At 45.6% G+C, this 22,952-nt stretch overlaps 1 protein-coding gene across 4 annotated transcripts; it reads left to right on the forward strand.

Moving 5' to 3' along the window:
- Positions 1–2,507: 2,507 nt before the first annotated feature.
- On the forward strand, positions 2,508–22,671 carry zcchc14 (zinc finger, CCHC domain containing 14). Of its 4 annotated transcripts, none has more exons than XM_029522090.1 (14): positions 2,508–3,505; positions 4,746–4,970; positions 9,353–9,587; positions 12,117–12,187; positions 12,289–12,360; positions 12,538–12,605; positions 13,088–13,266; positions 14,965–15,001; positions 15,080–15,563; positions 15,700–15,797; positions 17,041–17,135; positions 17,226–17,372; positions 17,924–19,180; positions 19,580–22,671. In XM_029522090.1, the coding sequence occupies exons 1-14, from the start codon at positions 3,002–3,004 to the stop codon at positions 19,633–19,635; spliced, it is 3,528 nt and encodes a 1,175-aa protein (XP_029377950.1). In that variant the 5' UTR covers positions 2,508–3,001; the 3' UTR covers positions 19,636–22,671. The 4 variants fall into 4 exon arrangements, with proteins under 4 accessions (XP_029377950.1, XP_029377951.1, XP_029377954.1 ...); XM_029522091.1 differs by having other exon boundaries at positions 15,700–15,788; positions 17,038–17,135; XM_029522094.1 differs by having other exon boundaries at positions 15,700–15,788.
- The last annotated feature ends 281 nt before the right edge of the window (positions 22,672–22,952 follow it).

The following is a 22,952-nucleotide window of genomic DNA, read 5'->3' on the forward strand; positions in this document are numbered from 1 at the left end:
CCTTTCGGAGAGAAATTTAGCGAAATGTTTAAAACCTTGTTCAGAAAGCAGTGGCCAGGATCGATGTGCTCAGCTTCTCCTCCACCCATCCAAGACCTCGTGCAACCCAACTCCCAGGCCCACATCTCTGTTTACATGTGTGCACATGAATGCTCATCAGAGTGTGTGAACATGTGTGTGCATCCTGCTCCTTTCACGTGATGGGATGGGATGACTGAGCCTGTTGCCATTGGTAACAACTTACAAGGCGGAGAGGGGCGAGGGGTGGGGGGGTGGTGGTGGTAATATCGCTGTTGTTTTTCTGTCCAACAGCGTTTCTCAAACTATGTATCCGACTCCAAACTCATTTCTGGTGTTTCCCCACCTGATTCCAAGAGTTCAGTCTCATGTGCCTGCACCACGAGAGGCAGAAGCGTACATTTTTATTTCATTTTGGGTCCCAGACAGAAACAGGTTGAAGAAGCTCTGCTGTATGCCATCAGCCTGGTGACGATGCCCTGCGCCACCCTGTTAGTCCGCAGCATGCTACAGCATGCAAAGCTCTCTCTCTATAGTTTGACTCTCCTCTTTCTTTCTTTCTTTCTCTTCCTTTCTTTCTTTCTTTATGTTTCTGGGAATTACTCTGTTTTGTTTTTGAGTTATGTGGAGAAAATAATGAAAGTGTTGGAAAGAAAACGACTCCTGGCTCTTGTGTTTTTAATCTCCTACTTGTGTGCGATTGTGCATTAGGCGGCATCCCTGATGCAGAAGAGGGAGTTGTGCTTGCCGGGCTGAGAGGAAGTCCTATGGTTACTATAGCAACGTTAACTGAATTTTCCATCAGTCAGCGGCGGGGCGGGGCCTTGGTCGGGGGCGGGGTTTTACCTCCAGAGACTTGTGTTTTCAATGAGAGTGGAGGATGGAGGGAAGGAGGGAGACAGAAACACATTAAGGCGGTAACACACATCATAGCGAGTTAGTCCAGATCCATGTTTAACCAACAACCTTAAATTATTTTGGTGAAACGATGTAAGCAGACATGGGCAGGAGGCATCACCACATGCGTGTGATGTGTTGTGTGTTGTGTTGTGCTGCATCAACATGGACCAACTTCATATCCCGTCTGTGACATGGATACACGACGCCACCTCCTGGTCCTGGACATGAACTACAAAACAACGACGGCCTCATACTTGGGACACATTCAAGTGAAACTTTAAATGAGCATAACTATCAATAAAGTATAGATTAGTGTGTGAGGTAACTGCTGCTGCTCTGCCCAGTGATGGACTGGCTAACTGTCCAGGGCGTAAACTGTCCTGACCTTATGTCAGCCGGGAGTAGCTCCACCTTCCCCCCCTCCACGACCCTGCATGGATAAGCAGTACAGATAATGGAGGGATAGATAAGCGCTGCTGTCAGGGAGAACATAAAATACAATTATCAATATAGTGGCTTCAGTAAAAACACTGGGCAGGCTGCCATGAAGTTCATTTTTGAAGTCTTAAAAAAGTAATGGCATTCCTCCTGGAGCAGTAGTTCCCAACCTTTTCCAACTAATGGCCTACTTCAAACTATCGAGCTGTCGGTGTATCAGCAAGGAGGCCGAAATCATTCAGGCTGTCAGACGTCTGTGTAGGCCACAGTTCTCAGAGGAAGCTGAATCTGGTAAACATTCAGGTCCAAATTGACGCCAAAGGAAGCTCATTTCTTCTTTTATTCTGTGACTTAGGCTCACTCATCACTCCACACACACACACACACCTACAGCACTGACTACCTTTCCCTTTAATTCTTCTGCCATCGATGCCAACACAACTATCCAAAACCACGTGATTGGGCTCTTGACAACAGAGAAGATTCAACATTTAATGACATCATTTCCTTTAAAAAAAAAATAATAATAAAATTAAATGTTTTCCAAATGATTTACCTGTCCACTTGCAATACCTTGGCGGCCCGCCGGTGGGCCCCACCCCTCAGGATGGTCACCACTCTACTCCAGGTTCCTAAATGTGAGCTTCTGACGATACTTTCCAATGCGAGTTTCCCTTAAAGCCAAATTACGTTTGCTGCTTTATCCGATAAGCTTTTTTTTTTTTAATCTAAAACTAATCAGCCAGCTGTTAAAACCAATAATCTATAATTGGTCGTGATGAACACAGACTAACTGTCACACTGGCCGGACTCTTCTCCTCATTAAACACGTGTGTCTGGCGCTTTAAAGGAGCTGCGCTAACCGAGCGGATATATTCCTCCCCAGGACTTCCAGACTCATGGCTGAATCCGGAGATCGTGCAACTACGTCCTGCTGTGAATTCATGGCCGGGCATTGAACGGATCCTCCGGTCAGTCCTCCCCCCACCCCTCCCCACCCCCACCCCCCCTCACGGTGGTGTCAGATGAGGTAATGTCTCGGAAATGTTATAATGTTATTTCCAGCAGCAGCAGCAGCAGCAGCAGCTTCGGGCCACACTAGCTTTGTTTTTGGACTTTAACCCCCCCCCCCCCCCCCCCCCCGCCGTCTCTGCAGGGAGTTGGGACTTCGTGCACGGACTCCGCCGCACAAGTTTTCGGGGAGCCATGCGGCCGGAGGAGCGGCTCTCCGTTTCGGGTTTGGAGACTCCTTGAATGGGGAGCTGCGTGTTTCCGTCTGCGAGAAGAGTTTCTGAGTCTCCCGGAGGAGGCTGCGGTCCGACCGGCGGAGGGGCTCCGGACTCCGGGAAGGCCCGAAGCCTGGTCCGCCAACAAAGGAGGCGACTGCTGCCGCCGTGTGCGGAGACGAGCAGCCGGACTGCGGCGAGAAAAGCGACCCTGGATGGAAGTTGACTGACGAGCTCCGACTTTGCGGCCGCTCGGGAGAAGCGCGCCGCACACGCGCTCCTCCGCAATTACGCGCGCGCGCGCGCGCACGCACGCTCGCTCGCTCGCTCCCCTTTGTTGTCAAAGTTTTGCTCTCGCCCGCGTCCAGACTGTTCTTGTTGCTGTCGGACCAACAGCAGCTCGGGGTGGATGTGTGAGGATGGTGGAGAGCCGGAGCTGCGTCCAGAGGGAGGGGGTCTACCGCTGGTTCTCCTTCCTCACCTCGGCCCAGAGAGCCGAGTTCCTCTGCGGGCTGCTGGACCTCTGCGTCCCCGTCGAGCTGCGCTTCCTGGGCTCCTGCCTGGAGGACTTGGCCCGCAAGGACTACCACTCCCTCCGAGATGCGGAGATCAAAGCCAACAACCCGGCCGACCTGTCGGGCCTCACCAACATCACCGACGAGGTGGTCCGCAGCAAACTGCTGGTGTCTCTCGCCCTGCTGGGCTCAGACAACCGGGACGCGGCGGGGGTCCTGTACCGGACCCTGACCCACACCGACACGGTGATCAATAACTACGGACTGGCGCTGAACGACGGCCGGACCGAGGAGCAGTTCCTGCTGCTCTTCACCATGGCATCGAACCACCCGGCCTTCAGCTTCCACCAGAAACAGGTGCTGAGGCAGCAGCTGAGCCAGATCCAGGAGATCCTGCAGGTGAGACCGGTGAGCAAGTCGGTCAGATCAAGTTCATCAACACCGGTGAAGTACAGAAAAGTCTGGTGCTTTCAAAAACAAGAAACCACATGAAATCAAACTAATAGCAAAGTGGCCAAGTGTCAAATATAAACTGCAGGTTCTGAAATTTTTATGGTGTAAGAGATTCCTACTTGCCACAACACTGTTTTGCATTGTTAGCTCTATAAACAGCGATACTCAGGCCAATAAATCGTAAGTTGCAGACATAAAAGAACTTCTTGGTTTAGTAGAGGACCTGACAAGCATCCCATTATCATTTTTTATTAGTGAAAATAAATAAAACCATCATTTAAAAATGTCAAACTGTTGTTGTTACACATCACGCAGCTCTAAATTTAGATTGTCATTTACTATCCCAGTCAGTCACCAACACAAATATTCATTAATAACAACTCTGCATGCGCAGTAAGTTGTAAGGTAACTGGCTTTCAGGTGGAGAATGTCCAAATCGAGGAAGAGACATTCAGTGTGATTTTTATGTGACTGCTCTGAGGGGAAGTGAAAGCAGCCTCGGAGAAATTGGTATGCGAATGAAATAAACACAATTCGAGAAGTAGTTTTACTGAGAACAACAATTCCTCTCAGGTAGCTGATAAAGCAGGTGACGGCGTGAAAGAGGCGCCCTGTAAATTTAGAGCGCTGTGAGTCATCACCACCTCGCTCCAGACCCTGGGCCTCCGGATGTCCGAGATATTTTCACCTGCTCAGAGGAAAAAGAAAGCGTCAACATACCAAGTGAAAAGCAAACAAAATATTCACTTTTTTCTGACACCTGCTCAAGAAAAATGACACACAAATGAGTGCTGCACTCTGACGTGTGATTTATACACCAAGATTACAGGGCAGGCGTAGTCAATGACAGGCTTTCTCTGAACACGACAGACTTCACTTGTGTGTTTAGGGGTGAACAAGGTGAATTACACAGTTGTAGGTGAAAGCTGACAGGAGTTCATGATGTAGAATACAAATTTAAAAAGTGCTCTTGACTTATCTGGCAAATTCATCCATTTATTTCTCCTTTGGTGGTAACTAGCAGTGAAAAGCTTTTTGAAGGTTGAGTTTTAAAAGATGATGTGCTAATGACTGCTGTTAGACATCCAGAATATCCGACTGTGTTCACTCAAGGTTCAGGCGAGAAGCGGAGCGACAACTTTTCTATTGTGGCGATGGGGATTTTTATTTTATTTATTTATTTATTTTGTTTCAGGTGAGCAGCGGAGGAGCAGGAGAATCTCACGCAGCCGGGCCTGCTGGGGATCGAGCGGCTGTTTCTTACGTTCAGCCACATCACCACTATCATCGTCAGACCGCATCCCTGCCTCTGGCTGCCACGTTGTCCCCCTCTGCCTGCTCCCTCCCCGATGCCAGCGCCGCCTACCTGCCCCTGTCTGCCTGCCAGCCCTGCCTCTCCCACTGCACCTGCTGGCAAAGGGTAGGCAGAAAATACAGTCCCAATCCGTCTGGTTTCTTAAGTGTTTCTGTATATTTAATGCCAGCAAAACCTTCATGGTCAGTTTATCAAAACGTAGTTTATGTCTCCGGTAAATCCCGTTCAATGCAAACGTGGCAGAAATCATTTAATTCTTTTCATGTACTGTCTGTCAGAAAGACTCTGTTGCCACGTTATTTAAATAAAAACATACAGTTTCCAACAAAGGAACAAGTTAAGTAAAATAAAACAAGGATAAGAGCAATTAAAAGAAACAAAAGTCCCATGAAGAGGCAGCAAGTCTCACCTGTAGAACAACTTTTACGCATCCATGTGTCATGTGATCTCAGTCAAAGTTGTGATCTTTTGATTATTGGGGTTATCTGGCGTTTGGTTGTTAGAGGTCAGTGAATTTCCTGCAGTCGGTGTCCTACCGGTTTATTGAAACAGCAGAGAGCACCGGCACCGAAGCTGCAGTCTACTACTTGTGTTACCATATTGCCATGGACAAGCACAACATCTACTTGTATAGTGACTGTGTACAACTAACTGACATAATAAAATATCAATCTATCCCATGTAGCGGATAACTTACTGCGCAGGTGTAACAGATTAGGCCTCCTACAGATCGGTGTTGTCACATTCCTGCTCGGGATCCACTGGTTTGGCTGTGAGGGGAAGTGCTTACCTTCAGGCAAACAGTTTGTGGCTATAACTCGCCCAGGAATGTAGCACTACTCCTACAAATATGGGATGAAGAAGAAGGATGCTAACTAGCATCATCGCAGGCCATCCAAATAATAAAATAACTTAATATACTGACGCCAAATTGAATATCTGTTTCATATCAATAAGGAAAATGTAAGACAAACATGACAGGATTAACTTATTATAACATAACCGCCATCAAAAGATTTAGGTCAGGCAACGATAACATCAAATAAATTTGAGCTGATTTGTAACAGAGGTAGAGGAGTCCAGCAGCAGTAGCTTACATAAAACACGTGTGGGTTGATGTGCAAATGCACAAATGAGTACAAGAAAGGTTTCGAAGAACACGTGAGAATATGAATAATGTGAATAAACAATGTTGTTTCTCAGCTTCCGACTTCCCACCTTTTTCATTCGGCCGAGCTGACCCTAATGAGGCTGGATGTTGATTATGAACCATTGATCTGTTTTATTTTTGGCGGCAAAACCTCCTCCATGTGAGAAATATTTTGAAATCATACTGCTCTTTGTAAAGCCAACACTACCTCTCACAGCAACATCTGTGGTTAACCATAAAAAGTCCAAATAGCGGCAATGAAAAGAGTAAAGGCAGAAGAAAAAAAAAAACAAAAAAAAAAACAGCAGTTGTTTACAATCGAATGTGATCTCACTGCTTGGATGTGTTGTAAGAAAAGATGGAGATCACAGATGGAGGAAGAGGAGGGGATTTCCCACTGATGCAGGGAAATGAGCAGTTCATTAACCCTTGTTACAACAACATCTGGGATCATCTTGTGGAAGAGAAAGAACTATCGCTCTGAGCAAGATAAAGACAGATGGAAAAAACTAAGTTTAAGAAGCAAAACAAAGTGTGTGTGTGTGTGTGTGTGTCTCTCTCTCTCTCTCTCAGACGCACTGTTTAAACATGTGTGAGCAGTGGAGGGAAAGTACCCAGCTCAGAGAGGAGCGTTTGTATTTAGTGTTTTGTTGCCCTTGGCTCCTGCTTAGTGCAGGTCAGCACATTTCTCTAAGCTGAAATCAACCCACTGTGGTGTGTGTGTGTGTGTGTGTGTGTGTGTCTCCAGTGAATCCCCAGGAAGTTATAAATGCTCTGGCTCTCTTTCCTTCAGAAGGAATGGCAGGGTTTGGTTGTAAACTGAGGAGTCTCGTACATTATCATCAGCGGAGCAGATTTCTCCCGGGCCTTCTGTCATCAACTGTACTTACATTTGACAAAATGGCTGAAGGATGTAACAGCGTGAATCCCCTCTGCAGAAAAGTTTATTAGTCACAGTGCAATGAAGCTGGTGGGAGCGGAAGGGAAACAAAGTCTTGACTAGTAAATACACCAATCAATATTTTTATATTTTAAATAAATCAGATATCTATGACTAACACAAAGGGGATCACCAGTAGTGACAAAGTCTCGCAGAGTTTTAGTGTCTTTAGGTCCAACTTCCTTTAAAATTGTATTCCACCACATAAAGACACATCTCACTGCCGCGCCAGTCGCTGCAGCCAGCTCTTCCTCCAGGATTTCGACTTGCATAAGCTTATTTTAACACAAAGCAGCTGGATGCTGACTACAGAGGAGCAATAGTTGAAGTTGTTTTTTTTCCAGCAGGGTCTAGCAACAAAGTTGCAGCGATATGAACAGCACATGCAATAAGTTGCCCACTCCCATTGGGCCTGTGCAGACCTGCATAATCACACCATTATATGAGAACTTTATAAATCTATAAAAAGCGATGCCAGTGTCTGAGTTAACAGCAGAGCCGAGCTGACTGCTGCAGGAAAGGGAGGAGGAGTCGCTGTGAGCACACAGTCTGGGTTTTATAGTTTTGGGTTGTTTTTACTCTACTGTTGCTAAAAGCAGGACTCAAGAGGGTTCGCATGTTATCGAGTTAGCTGGAAGGTTTATTTCCTGTTTCTTCCAGATTATTCATCCCAGTGACTCATGTTGATCTCACGAATGTTTGTTTTCTCTTTGTGTGTCCGATGGCCTTGCAGAGTCAGAATCTCCCTGCGTTCCACTCACAGTGTGCAGACGGAGCACAACTGGCAGGTTCTGCAAGTAACATGCAGATGTGGCAGTAGCTCCCTTAATTGTTTTCAGATCTCCTGCCTCGTGTGTGTGTGTGTGTGTGTGTGTGTGTGTGTGTGTGTGTGTGTGTGTGTGTGTGTATGTACGTACGTGTGTGTGTGTACGTGTGTACGCAATTGCATATTGGATTTTTTCCTCTGAAGAAAGAGGCTATATCCATACACCAAATTATTTTTTTTCTCCACATCTGTAAATCAGCATTTGTTGAAAGTTTCTTGCTGACACAGAGAAACTCAAAGTTTGAAGCGTTTAACCTTTATTTAAACAGAGATAGACACATTTTGAACACAGAAGTGCTTTAGAGTGCAGTAAGTCATGCTCTTCCATGCAATATATACAACTTAGTATTAAGGTACAATAAATGATTAAATAAACCCTTTTTCCTCTTATTTACATTTATTTTGCGATGATTGAATTTCCATGACAAACAGAGAAACATCTGGCCAAAATAAGGCCAACAGCTGAGTTCCCTGCTTTGTTTACATGTCAGGGATAATATGCAAACATTGTAGTGCTGTGACAAACTGCTTACAGCACTGGCTTTGGGTCGGGGTAATATTTCATAATCTTGTGGTCTTTAGGGATTTATGAACTGTGTCGTTTGTGTTAGAGACTGACAGCCTGTGGTACAGCATCGCCACAGTGTTGATGTTCCTCTTTCAGTAAAACATTCATTAACTGAAAGAAACAAAAGATGCTGTAATTATTAGTTTTTAACTTTTTAATGGATGTTTCTGGCCACTCAAAGGCAGATCAGATGTCACAGATTTTTACTGTATGTTGTTGACGGCGAGCTCTCAGCTGATGTCGATATTGTTTTGGTTGGAGAGGGAGCGTATCATGGGTCTCTGCTTTGGCGGCTCTTTGGACTCCGCTGTCCTATAAAGAAAAGCTTAATACAAAAAAAGCAGAAATTCTAGTTGTGAGCAAGACCCCAAAGCTCATCAAATACACGATGCTGTATTTGGAGTCCAATGTCCTCCTGAGGTTACCTTAAGGCCCGTGGCCTGCTGGGAAAGTTAAAGCAGCAGCTCCTGGTTTGACTCTGTGATTGAATACGAGCGCTCTCTCCCTAAAAATGCTCCTCGAGGATGCAGCTATAAATAAGAGTGCCCTCTCAGTTGAGCCGCCTGGTTAAATATTGGTTTGCTCTGCGCTGCCAAATCTTTCTCCTTACTTTGTTTTAGCTCTCCGCCAGCCTCAGAGAGAAAGAGAGAGCGTAAGAGAGAGGACGTTGCTTACGCTTTGAATTTGCTCAGGCGGTAACAGCACAGAGCTGAAGTATTGCGTTCATGTAGATGGCTGTTGAATTTGGCCTTTAATTTGTGTGTTTTTTGTGCCCACATGGGACTGTGAGGGCAACTGGAGGGGGAAGGGGGGGCTTTTTCTGCTGAAGCTGAATTTCATATTGAATAATGAATATAAACCAAAAGCAAACGTTCCATTGAACCCTGTCACTGTCAGATTATTGACACATCCTGTAATGATGTTGTACTGTAGGTGTCTCTGACCTTTCCTCGGTGCTCCTAAACTCTCCTCTGATAAATAATCTCTCTATTTTGCACACCAGAGCCAGACCAGAGAGGCCAGCGCAGCCGCAGAGCCGGGCTCGGGGACGACCAAGGGACGGGGAGACCAACCAGTCGGTCAAGACCTCACCCCTCCTGTCCAAGACGTCCCTATTCGTCCTCCTCCTCCTCCCCCCCTCCCACCACCACCACCACCTTCTCATCTGCCCCCTTCTCTGCCTGCTGGGCAAGCCCTGGATGCAGCAACAAAGAGCCACCAGGGGAAAGCAGGAAAAGGTGAGCTACTGAGGCAGTCAGTCCAGAAGCTGCATTGTATTGACTGATTCTATTCACAACATTCAATACACATGAGCTCATGGAATGGAAATATCCTTTTATTGATCTATCTGTCTTACTTACCAACTGTATTCATGGTTTCATCCCCACCCTCCCATCTGTGCGTATCGGCATGCACTGCATGTGTCTTCTTATACAGCCAGTTAAGCCCAGTTGAACAAGATGTGGCATGCTGGCACATCTGAACACTACAACTAGGGTGAAAGAATGCAGCCCTAAGGGAGGGGGGGGGGGTGTGTGATGATCACAAGGTGTTTTGTCAGCGCGATCATCAGCCTCGACCTTTTCAATCAATGATATCTATGATAAAACTTCATGGTCTGAGAACAATAGAAGTTCAATATTCTTTATATATATTATAAAAGTCTTCCTTTTTTATTTGTTGCCGTCATTTTTTTATTTTTTTTTTTAGATGGCAGAATTGATCTCAGGTGTCTCTCCAACACTGCAAATAACTTCATGAAAGAAGTTTCTATGTTCCATGTCAGCAGAATTAAATGACCAATATTCTCTGTTGTTTGGGTATAAAATAAAATAAAATGCATATAATTAACTCTTAGTCTTCAGTCTTCAGTCGTGGTCGTGCTGGCGTTCATATGTGGGAAAATTATTATTAACCATCAGAAACAATTAGTCACCAGTAAAGTCAGCTCAGTTTCTATTTGTATAATGTCAGTTCAAAACAAAGTTTGTCTCAAATGGAGCATATGTAGACCTTCTCTTTTTAATAGATTAATCAATTTCCACCAAGAGAAAATATTTGTCGACCACGACGAGGAAAAACCTTGAGCAGAGTCAGAGTACAGACATTTTTCCTGATGTACAGAGTATGTTTGAGTATGTTCCTTATCACATCATATATATTTTCTTTTGTATGACACTGATTTGCAAAAAATTATGAAATAATCGTCAACAATTGCAATCTGGTTTCTGTATGTTTCACCAATATTCAGCCCCACAGCACTATATGTGGTTTAAGGCCAGACTGTTATTGCCTTGGCCTTGAGCCTTTCTCTGTAACACAATATTCAACTATCTCACTACCTCATGGTCACACTACATAGCTGTCACCAGCATTAAAAAATACGCACATGCACACAGCAGTATGCACAAACACACATTCACACAGTTCAGTTTATGCGCCCCGTCCTGTCGGTCCCTCTGTCCCACAGAATGAGCTGCACCTCATTTTGGTTTAACAAACTGTTGTTGAGTGTCACTTGTAGTTGTGAGGCAGCAAATTCACAGAGGGGTCGAAAGGGACATTTATCATGTCTTTAGGACATGCTGAAGCTGTAACCCGTCATTAGCGTGTCATGTACAGACACACACACACACACACACACACACACACAAATGGATGTGTGATGTCTTAATAAAGTGTGTGAGTCCAGGTTTGCGTGTGTGGCAGCTTAAATTAGTGTGAATGGCAGGTGGCCTTTTCAAGCCTGTCACAGCTGCTGCACAGCAGGTTCACAGCGAAGTTTTGTGTGTGTGTGTGTGTGTGCGTGTGTGTGCGTGTGTGTGCGTGTGTGTGCGTGTGTGTGTGTGTGTGTGTTGAAAATTGTAAGGATGCTAATAATAACTTTTAATAAAAACTTTTCCTAGCAAGTGTTTTACAAAAGAGCTAATAACTCTCTTTATCCCCCCATTCATTCTCCTCCGCCTCCTCATGTCCTCCCCTCCCCTGCTGCTTGTCCCTGCATGCCTGATGTGGCCTCAGATGGGAGGCCTTCAGCACGCACACACACACACACACACCCACCCATCGTTTGAATGCTCCTACCCTTTCAACTCACTTTGCATCCAACAGCATGGGTCTAATGAAAGTGGATCGGCCCTAACCTGCCTCTCCACCTCAAGCAGACGAGCTTACGTCCAATGTGGAAGAGACCCAGGTTATGTGTTTTTAAGGTGGACCGGATGATTGGGAGTGGCGCTGCACTGAAGGGAGGACAAGGGTTCAGCATTAGAGCTGGACGAGCATTCAAAGGTCCTTAAGAGCAGCAGCTGAAGGAGGATGTTCAGTGTATCATGTCACGGCGCTTCTAATCAATCAGTCCAACTCTGTTTATGTCACACCTTTCTTAAAGGTTAATGCAATTAAAAGTGCTTTATGACAGTGATATGACTGTGACAACAAGAATTAAGAATGATGAAAATGTCACGGTCAAAGGTATTGTCAAAATAGACAAATAAATCTGAACCTTTTTTTTGTGCGTGTGTGTGTTACTTCTTGATCCCCACTGAGTCCTGAAGTCTCTGGTTTTGTCCTCACGTTATTTTTACCTTCTTTTTTTTTTATTTTTTATAATAGACCAATTTTTCATTTCGTCTGGCCATCCTGAATGACTGACGTGTCAAAGCTGCAGTCTTAGATGTTTCAGAGCAGTTTGCTCAGCTTTGCTGGTATGTGTAAAGTCATCAAATGTGTTTAATCACCTGTTTAACAGCCTGCTCTTCTTTCAGTGGTGATCGAGCGAGTGATACTGAGAGGAGTGACGCAGAAGTCTGAAGACACCAGCGAATACGTGTTCGAGGTCAGTCCAAGCAGACACGTGTTGTTTCCTGCTCACTTTTCTAAATACTCTGTTTGTATTTTGGTTGCTTCACACTCCTGCTCCTCTCTCCACCCTCCCAGGTGAGCTGGTCTGATGGTTTGATGTTGAACGTGGTCCGAACACAGCAGGAGGTGACGGAGCTGCTGTCCCGGGTCAGCACCCTGCACTCGCCCTCTCTTTGACACAGATTTTCTCAGGCCACACGCTGAGAATAGCGAGAGTTCTTCAGTGCTGTTCAATCCCAACTTTAATTAACTTATTAATCAGGTTTTATGTGAATGTGCATCTTCCACATTGAAATGTAATGACTTTGAACCATTCTCTCTTAGCTGTCACAAGCGTTTCCTGATGAAGGAGTTGAGAAGTTCCTCCCTCAGTCTACAGATCTGGACCCAAGGTTAGACCATAATCCTACCTGTTAATATACTTTTTTTCCCGTCAGTGTCATGTCCCTCCCATGGTGATGTGTATGAACATTTGATGAAGTTTAGATATAGACAGGGCAAGCCACATATCCAAATTGGAGCAAAACAACAACAACAACAAAAAATCACAGGAGCAGTAATTTCTTTTTATAAAGGTTGTCGTGCATTATTAGCATGTGGTGCTACAGAGACACCCCCCCCCCCTACAAATCATATTCTCCAGACATAAAGTAACATGTTTGTTTGGTACAAGAGCCAACAAAAATCACACAATCATATTCCATTCAGTGAAAATGCAAAAACAATCACCAACTGAAACTGCAGTTGGATTCTCTGCCAAAATAATCTGTGATTTTTTTTTTTTTTTTTTAAGTGCACCTCCACTGTGCAGCTTGATATAATGTCTTTGTTTTTCACGGCCTCCCTGCTGTCCCGTCTCTCTGCCTGCACCCAGGAGTCTGACAGCGCTTCCCTGCCATGTCCTCCAGCACCACAGCGTCCAGATGTTCTTCACCTCCACCAGGCCTCTCTCACCCGGTTGCACTTCCTCCCACCCATCCTCCTTACCGCCCTTACCCTCCTCCCCGCCCACAGTTCCTGTAGCCCCAACCTGCCCACTCACCTCCAGCTCTAGTAAGTCGTCATTTTCTTTTTACATTTTCTTAGAGTCTTGGTAGTTGGATTTTATTTCAGTCTTTCTTAAAAAAAAAAAACCAAAACAAAACAGCAGAACGTTTCAGACAGATACGAAATGCTGATTTCATGAGTTGTTAGCAGCCACAAAGTCTTCATGGATGACAGCAGGGATATAAAAGACGAGGCCCCTATTCTTAGACAGAGGGAAAGAAGGTACCATGAAGGGGATGGGGCAAGAGGGGCACGATAAAAGATTTCATTTCCAGGTGTCGGTGGAGGGGATGAAGAAAAAAGAGGTAATGGATAATGGATAAGACCCGGCTGTGAGTCTGGGTCCTGGTTGGTGGAGGTTGGAGAGGTGAGACCTCAGGCAGGATTTTCAGTTTGTGTTGTGGAGGTGTTGGAGGGAGCAGACGAGGTCTATTTTAGGCTGGTGTGGGAATTCGGTGTGGCATGTTTGTGTTGGGAAGCCTGGAGTGTGGTGACCTCATGTTGGTGTGTGTGTGTGTGTGTGTGTGTGTGTGTGTATTTGAGTCCTCAATTCTATGAGTGTGACTTCATCCTGGAGATTATTTATAGCCATCAGTGCAGTGTGTGTGTGTGCTTCTAGTTTCTGTATCAGTTTATACCTGTTTGTGTGTGTGTGTGTGTGTGTGTGTGTGCACCTGCCAGACTCACTGGAGACCCCAGGAAGCAGGGTTAATAACTCTAATGTGCACCACAGTGTACCGCAGAACACATTAAACATGATTCGCTGCCTGTGCATCTTTCAGTTAATGACCTGATTTCAATAAACACAGCAGACACAGAAAACATAAAATTAAAATGCTCTGAATTGGTTGTCTCGCTGATTCCGTTTGTTTCTGACGCTGTAAATGATTGTTAGGTAACCGCAGTTCCCTCCCTTCACAGCAATATATATAACTTAATAAATTAGTAGCTTGAATCTTCTTTTTCTAATTGAAGGATATTAGTTGGGTTATTTTTGCTTTTGCTTTAATTCTGCCATCCGTCACAATCGATGCATAATATTTTCCTGTTTCATGTTTCTTGATAAATGAAAACTTAATTAATTGCACTGTGCAAAAAACCCAACTAGAAACAGGAGTTGAAAATTAGTTTTCAAATCAGTTTTCATACCTTTTTTGAAGTAATTGAATAAATGAACAGACTAAATAAAAGTCTGACTGTTGAATCGATTGCATTGTCACATAATGAGGCTGGTAGAAGGAACACTGAAACTAACTAAGGACTATAAATACCTGTTTTTCCATCTGTTCAGGGCAAATCATTTGAATGAGACAAATATGTAAAGAGGAATGTGTTTAGGATGATGAAGACGAAGTAGACAAAATTGCAGGTGCGACTCTGAGTCATTCAAGCCTTTTAGACACGCACACACACACAGACGTGCAAATATTTATTTTTTGAATATACAATGTTAGAGGCTTGACGATGCTTGTGGAGCTGTCTCTCCCTCAGGTGTTGAAGTGGTTTAAAATCTGCAGCTGGCTAATTTCATGTTCTTACTGAGTCTGCCTCCTGTGGAACCATCTACATCATGTTTCTGGTTTAAACCCCCAGACGAGAAGGTTTTTTTTGTTTTTTTTTTTTTCCTGCAGGATATGAGTTTATCTCTGTTTCACTCACTCAGCCAATGATGTTGATGAAAATGGTTCTCTGTTTTTCTCATAGATCTTGGCTGTATGGTTCAGTACCGAGGATCCAGCAGGTAGGAGTCTTCATCCTCCTTTTATTCGTCGTCATCCTCACTTGTCCCTCCCCTGAGTCTCTGTCTCTGCTCTCTCAGGGCGGTGTACCGAGTGGCCAGCGTCCAGCCTGTTGTTAGCAGCCACAGCTCTGTGTTGACCCGCTCCATCCCTCACCTCTCCTCCCTACCTCCCCCTCCTCAGCACTCCCCCCAGCTGTCCTCCCTCCCTCCCCCCATATCCTCCCTGCCTGGTCAGGCCTCCGTGGTGGGCGGAGGTGACGGCTCCACCCAGCTGCATCCCCAACACAGTCAGTCGCACCCGTACTCCCAACACCACCTCCACCTGCAGCCCAGCAGTCAGTCCAGTGCTCAGCCTCAGTCCCTCCACCTGTCTCCCTCCCAGCCGACGTCCCACTCACCTTCCCAGTCCCTTTCGTACTCACAGCCCCGTTTGCAGGCCCACACCCAACCTCCGTCTCAGCCCCAGCCCACCACCCCGGAGCAGAACGGCATCTTGGACTGGCTCCGCAAGCTTCGGCTCCATAAGTACTACCCAGTCTTCAAACAGCTCACTATGGAGGAGGTGAGCTGTTTAACAGACATCTAACAGAGAACAAGTGGCCTCATCAGCCGCTAAATGCAGATTAGTTTGTTTCTATTGAAGAAGTTGTCCTTAGACTTCCTCTACACTCTCTGATTCTGTTTCCCTGCTCTTCTAGTTTTTGGCGCTGACAGAAGAGGATTTAAACAAGTACGATTTGACCCAAGGAGCCAAGAAGAAACTCAAGACCCAGCTAGAGCTGCAAAAGTCAGTAGGGTAAACTACAAAACATCACACATCCAGTTTTGGGGGGGTTGATGTCGTGCTTTTTAAGAATGGGAGTAAATCCTCATCGGATTACACATGCTCATTGCGTTCCTGGATTTGACCTGGAACACATGAAGTGTACGTCTACATCTATGTGTTCCTTTGAAGCTTGTTTGCTCAGACCGGATGGAGCGCACATCCTCCCAAAAGCTCCGAATCCTCCAGATCATCTGGAGAAAATTTACAAGAGCAGCTTTATAACTGTGGTTTAAAAAATTCACGGTTGCTCCTAAAAAGAAAAATCTGCTCTTTCAAATCCTTTTACTCTTTTCAGATAAATTGCAGATGGATTGGTTTCGTCTCAATGATTTTGCCCTTGATAAACTCTCATATTTTGCTCTATTGGCAAGATGAGTCTACAAACAGTGATATATATAAATTTCCATATCTGTAAAAACAATATTTTTCTAAGTGACTTCAAGCTGCTTTGTATTGTGTAGATTGGTGTGTCTGTGCATAGGGAAGTTATCAGGTGCACTATCTTGTTAATGATTAACAGAGAGACTGATCAGCTGCTGATTTCACAGTGAATATTGACCACTAACGGTTCACACAGTGTCAATGGTTAACTGGGCTGGAGAGATAAGATGTACTAGGCAGGAGATGACCAGCACACATGCAAAGCTCTGAACGAAAAACACTGGAGTGCAAGCAAATGCGCCTTCATGCTCTCTCTCTCTCTCTCTCTCTCTCTCTTACTTACACAAACTCACCCACGCATGCTCTCTGTCACACACACACACACACACACACACACACACACACACACACACCTGCATTCCCCATGTGTAAACCTGTTGTGACTATCTCTTCATCATCTTTCCATCCACATTATCAACAGGTTTCCATTAGGCAGGTGCCAAAAGTTGTGCTTTGTGACTACATGCTTAAACAAGCAAGTTAATGGAAAGTTCCTGCAGGTTTTCCATGTTATGGGCTTGTTGATGTGTTTGTAAAGGAGCAGTCAGGATGCTGAGGAACATGTTTTGTGGACACAGTCTCCCCCTGGTGGTCAATGAAGGACAAGTTCTTAAAAGGGATAAAAAAAAAAAAACCTCCCAACGTTAATGCTAAAATTTGCAAAATGAAAAGGGTACTAAAAAAGATGAAACACCACAAACATCTCTTGAGCTCCATACTAATTCACCGTTTGGAAACAGACTGGCAGTAAATCTCTGTGTGTCACCAGCAGGGAGATGAAAATGGAGAAGCGGTCCTGCAGTGGCATTGCCCGGGTTACTCCTTCCAGTCACATGGGACCCTCAGGTCATCCCTCCTCCACGGCAGGTAACGAAGCCGCTCTGTATGCTCAGAGTGCTGCAGCGGTCGGCTCCTGGTGTGTGAAATGTGTGAAACGGTCGGTTTTTAATATTTCAGGAGAGCTGCGGGTGGAGGTGGATGCAGTGCAGCACCATCACCCCGTCTCCACAGACAGCAGCTCATCCTCAGGCTACTCCAGCTCTTCCTGCTCCCCTCGGACCCCCCTCTGCTCCGACACCACCTTCGACAGGGGCCTTCACAGGCGTAAGTTTCCTAACATGTTGAATTTTTGTAGCGTGAAAATCGTAGGAATAAAAAGACCCTGGAAAAGTTTTGCAGGTTATGATGGCTGCAGGTAGAAAAGAGCCTTAGAATTTCCCCATAATGCTTCATTCTCCTGCAGTTTACCCCCAAATGTAATATTTTGCACTAACATAGGCTGCCAGTTTGTGGTTGTATGTCTCCACCTCAGCCTTTTCGTGACGTCACTGCCCGTGTTTTTTGACATTTCACCAGCGAAATGAAAATAGTTTGTCCTTTGTCCTTGGGTCAAATTTGGAGGAAATCCACTGAACTTTTCCAAATATTCCATTCATAATGTGAAAACCAGGTTTTGCGATCACTGTCACATTGACCTTTGACCTTGAGTCAGCTGTGCCAAAGTTAAAGAAGAATTGGATTGTGTACGAGCACAGTCATTGGGATGTCTTTTTCCTTTTCTGTACTTTTAATGGAACTCTTACGTCTGACTCCTACCTTCCTGTGTTTGACAGTCAGTGATGGCTCATGTGCTGATACAGCTCTGGCTGTTTCAGGTGTTTCAGGTCCAGATGCAGCAGTTGGGGTTCCAGAGAAGGACCGGTCCTGCCTCTTCATCCTGAACTCCAGCTGCCCTGCAGGCTCCAGTCGGCCCACCGCCCAGGTTCTGCCCGTCCAAACCGACCCTGCTCCTCCTCTCCCTCCTTCCTGCTCCTCCCAGCTGCCCTTTGGTCTCCCGCAGTCAACCTACCACCCTCAGGCCAGCTATCCGCAGACCCTGCTTTCCCCAGCCTCGAACCCGGCGCGTATCCTGACCTCCCCTCGGAAGCCCCGACCCCCTCCGCTGTGCATGGAGGACAGGACTAAGCCTCTGGGCTCGGGTGTGCCCGGAGCAGCTGCAGGCTTCAGCCCGGGGCTCGGGGTGGGGGTGGGGGTGGGGATGGGGGTGAGGCTGGAGAACCTGTTCCCCGGCCTGAGCATGGACAGCCCCTCTGCACTCCAGGACTCGGTGGTTTGCCGCAGCCTGCCAGGAGGAGCTGTGGGCCTGATGGTGGAAACCAGTTCTGCTCTGACCTCCACCTCCAACAGCCTCCACCACGTCTCCCACCCGCCTCTCCACTTCCACCTCTCCTCCTCCTCTCCATCCCCCTCTCCATCCGGGTACTACACTTTCCCTCCCACCTCCTCTTCCTCGTCCTTCTTGTCTTTCTCCAACGCTTGTCCTTCCACAAAATCCACCTCGCAGTCTGGGATTCCTGGCGGTGGTGGTTTTGTCTCCATGGCAACCGCCAGCAGTGTTCCTGTGGCTGCAGTACCCGGCAACACTTACTACCCTCCCCAGCAGACCTCCAGCCCCTCCCCTTCCCCGTCATCTGCCTCCTCATTGGATCAAAGTTCAGGTCACGCCACCTCCGTGTGTGTTTGCAGCTCCTGCGGTTGTCGGGGTAACTGCGGCAGCTACGGGGCGTTGCCTGGATACGCGGCGGCCGGCTACCTGCAGCCCTTTTCAGCCGGCCCCTCCCTCTTCACTCTGGGTCCCCTGCTTCATCTCAGCCCCCTGTTGGCTTCCTCCAGCGGCGCCGGCAGCGGAGCCGCACCCTTTTCCTACCCGATGATGATGCCTCCACCCCTGTACCGTCACAGCCCTTTGCCACATGATCAACAGCAAGGCTTCGGCTTCTACCAGCCCCACGGCAGCATGGGAGTTGGAGGCCAGAAACGAGTGGCAGGCAGCCTGTCCTGTTACAACTGTGGCGCCAACGGACACAGAGCAGAGGACTGCAAACAGCCGCCCATGGATTCAGCACAGCAAGGTGAGCTTTTATGAATGAATCAAAAAGTACACCTGTTAAGTAATTTCCCCGTTCTGTGTTTTTGGGGGAGGTTATTCTCGTGTGTTGGCCTGTCATCACCTGTCTACTGTCATTTTTCTTCCACAGTTTCACAGCTATCCTGAAATGAAAATTACATTTTAAACTGCTCACGTATAAAATTGCAAATGCATTTTCAAGCAGGCAACAAATTAATGGACTTTCATCTGCAGATGCATCTGGAAATGGTGTGACATCATTGGATACAAACAGAAAGATTTACATTTATTTTTTGGATTGGTTGAAAAAATTGTGGTTCTATTTAAATGTTTTCAGGGGATTTATTTAATTTATCGACATTTAACACATCTAGAACAATTTTTCTCTTTCTGCCTTTCACAGGGACGTTCCGGCTGAAGTACACTCCTCACTCTGACAGTAAGGACTCAGTGGACTAACTGAACAGCAGGAATATCATTGGATTTAAACGCTCCTGACACACAACTGTACCTCATCCTGCCAGCGGGCAGCGGCCTCACAGCTGAAGCACTGAGTCTGTGCACAAAACAAGGCAGCGTGAGTCTGATCGGCTGATCTGAGCACAGCCACTTCTTCTGTCCCTGCGGAGTTCTTTTTTTACAGCAGATAAGAGAAACGAGGAAGGACAAGTCTTTGAGACAAAGATGGAGACAGAGAGGAATGGCTGTCCTGGTCTAAGCCACCACATTATCTCTTCGGATACAAACAAGTCCACAGGAGAGGTTGGGATTCGCACACTTTTCAGAGACCTAACTTGAAAAGCACCAGCCACCTTCTCTATAATGGTGTGTTTACCAGCTAAATGACTGAACATTTGTAGTCTTCTAGATGGTTCACAAACCATCAGGTGCATTTTTTTAACTCGTTCTGAACCATAAAACCTGGTTTAACCAACTGCCCCAATCCCTTAATGCACAGATGAAGCAGTTTAATTTTTCCTTTGACTGAATCTGCGCAGTTAAACTGTCCCATACTAGAAGAGCTGAAGAAAACATCTGCAGGATCTGATGATCAGGTTTGTCCGTGGACAGCATGTGATGCAGAGTCCAGCTGTGTCCCGTTACCCCCGTACTTACTGTATATAGTGTACACAACATCTAACACTCAGAACAATCCAAAATGTGCACCATGCAGAAGTGATAAAACTGCAACTTTTTAAATGCCACTGACACTTTAACTCCAAAGAAAAACCGTGTCCATCAGCAGTAATATTCACAAGTGTTTCTAATCTACCTTGTTTTTTTTTTCACTTTTCCAGAGACTAGAGGGTAACAACCAGCTGAAAAATACTATTACTGTAGTCTAGACTCAGGACGCAGCTACTGCAGCTGTGACAGATCTGCTCTTAAATAGTAGAAAAGCACCTTAATAGTTGAACACCATATTTGCTTCGTATTATGCACCCAATGAGAATACACAAACCTTATCTATTTTGCATCACCAGCAAAAGAAGGAACAGTCCATGCAAAGAGCCATTTGTAAAGGTCTCCTTTGAAGCTTTTGACCACTAGTTGTGCCAGTGATTTGATGAGAGGTTAGTTGGTGACTCTGAATTGCCTGTAGGTCTGAGTGTGAGTGGTTGTTGGTCTCTGTCTGTCTCTGTGTGTTGGCCCTGTGATGGACTGGCGACCTGTCCAGGGTGACCCCGCCCTGCGAGCTGGGTTTGGCTCCAGAATCCTGCGTGATCTGGAAACGGATAAGCTGTAGAAGATGGACGAATGAATGAATGAATGAATGAGCCCTGCCAGCATGGAGAGAACCAGTTTAAAATATTTAAGTTATCAGCTTTGCAGATATTTGGGTTTGAGTCATTGAGTCAATTGAGGACAGACAAAATGTGCTTCTTCCCTGATGATTCAAGGACTTGACCCTGTGAGCCCCAGAAATGATGCTCCAGCCTTAAACTGCATTCACCTGGTTATTTTTAATCTTTTTAAAGGTGCTATAAGGAAGTTTTATTTTATTTTATTTTTTTTTTCCCCTCTGCTGATGAACGTGGTCTCTGGGAAGGAGCAGTCCGTGGTTTCCAGTTCAGGAGGTTATAATATGTCCTCTGAGCAGCTCTACGTCTTCGGGGCAGCTTTTAAAAAATTTTATGACAAAGTCTGAGACTGAGGTCAGCTGGTTAGCATACTCATTTAAAAATAAAACCAAAGCAAGAGGCTTGGTGATTAAAGGAGCGACATTTGATGCTGAATGTTTTTTCTAACTTTTTAATGCTAATGTTGGCCATGTTCTACATTTGGGCCCTTGACTGTTGCCTGTGAAAAACATCAAGGCAGGAACAGGTGGTTTTATAATTATCAGCCCTCAGTGAGCAGCAGAATATCGAAGGGGACTGATGAGAACGATTGGGAAGCTTCATGTTTGACCCCAGGAACAAACTTTGAAATGTGTCTGGATTTGGATTATCTAGATGGTGTGAGTATGCAGTATGATCTGTTATTGAAGTGTTTGGGGACAGGACTGCACTTAGCAAAGAGGAATCGGGCTTCAGCAGCTGCATCTTATAGTTCATGTTGCCCCTTCAAACAATTTGAACAGATCTTTTAGTTGATCTGTAGCTTCTCTACCTCTGAGCCTACCCGAGAGCAAATGGCCTCCTGCGACGAACAGCCTCTGTCAGAGTGATCGCACCGATGATGTCTGCCGTTTACTTCAGCCTTTCTGCGTGTTCCTTTTCAACCCGAGTTAATAGTGCCAACTTTCTTTCAGTCCAGCTTCCTTCAGTCCAGTCTGCTGATGTCGAGCTAGCGGGATGCTGATCTTAAATTTGTTCTCACTCCAGGAGAGACCGAGCTGCCTCTTTGTGTCATTATTATTGTACAGTGTTAATGCCAGTTTAAAGCCAGGAGTGTTGAGCTGTTGAAAGTTGTGGTGTGTGTGTGTGTGTGTGTGTGTGTGTGTGTGTGTTGCTGGGCAGGACCCAGAGTCATACAGACACAAGGACAGCTGGTCCTTCAGATGAAACTCTATCTGAGCCCCTGGAGGGCACAGCACAGGGACACGGGATGTTTATTTAACATGGTAAATACTAAACTTTAAGTATGTTAAATGTCTCTTTTCTTTTTGAACTTAAAATTTCAACACAATTGTCTCGATGGACATAGCTGTGTAAAAACAACCTTTTCGGTAGTTTCAAGGCTGAATATTACCTTAAAATTCATTTTCATATTTTTATAGATCATACCAAAGAATGCTCTACTTTTGTGTTTTTGGCAAATATTTCCACTTTCGTGGATATTTTCTTTGAACTGGTTCAAATGATGCTCCATCATGCATGTCGCTTCAAAATGTGCTTTTGAAATTTTGTGCAAATGTGTGAACACAGTTTATAATAATCCATTTCATTTTTAGGACAGATTTTTATATTGCTTATTGTGTTGGGTTGCCTTACCCAAATTTTGAGGTATTATTAAAGAATTTTCTGGTTCTCTCCTTTCTGGTTTTATTTATTAAGTTATCAGCCATTCGCCGTGACTCCGTTCAGTTTCAGTGACTGCTGGCAGCGTGACATGCCAGGGCGCTGAAACCGAAGCAGCTAAATGGGGTTCAGCCATCATTCATTTTAGTATTTACACCTGTGCTTCTCCTGCTGCGACATGTCATCATGTCTGGGGGGAAAACTGCATCGCTCCCCTCCTCTTCTCTGGATGTGTTCGCTACAGATTTACACTCATCTATATCTGCCTGCATGTCAATGCAAAAATAACTCACTAAACTTCTGTTAAAGAGT

Source organism: Echeneis naucrates, chromosome 16 (genome assembly GCF_900963305.1).
Source record: "Echeneis naucrates chromosome 16, fEcheNa1.1, whole genome shotgun sequence".
NCBI lineage: Eukaryota > Metazoa > Chordata > Actinopteri > Carangiformes > Echeneidae > Echeneis > Echeneis naucrates.

Bases quoted from the DNA above. Each gene is read 5' to 3' on its own strand.
- zcchc14 (XM_029522090.1), top strand. From the start codon at position 3,002: ATGGTGGAGAGCCGGAGCTGCGTCCAGAGGGAGGGGGTCTACCGCTGG. The intron at 12,188-12,288 runs GTCAGTCCAAGC...CCACCCTCCCAG, and splicing joins CCAGCGAATACGTGTTCGAG to GTGAGCTGGTCTGATGGTTT. The intron at 13,267-14,964 runs GTAAGTCGTCAT...TTTTTCTCATAG, and splicing joins CCCACTCACCTCCAGCTCTA to ATCTTGGCTGTATGGTTCAG.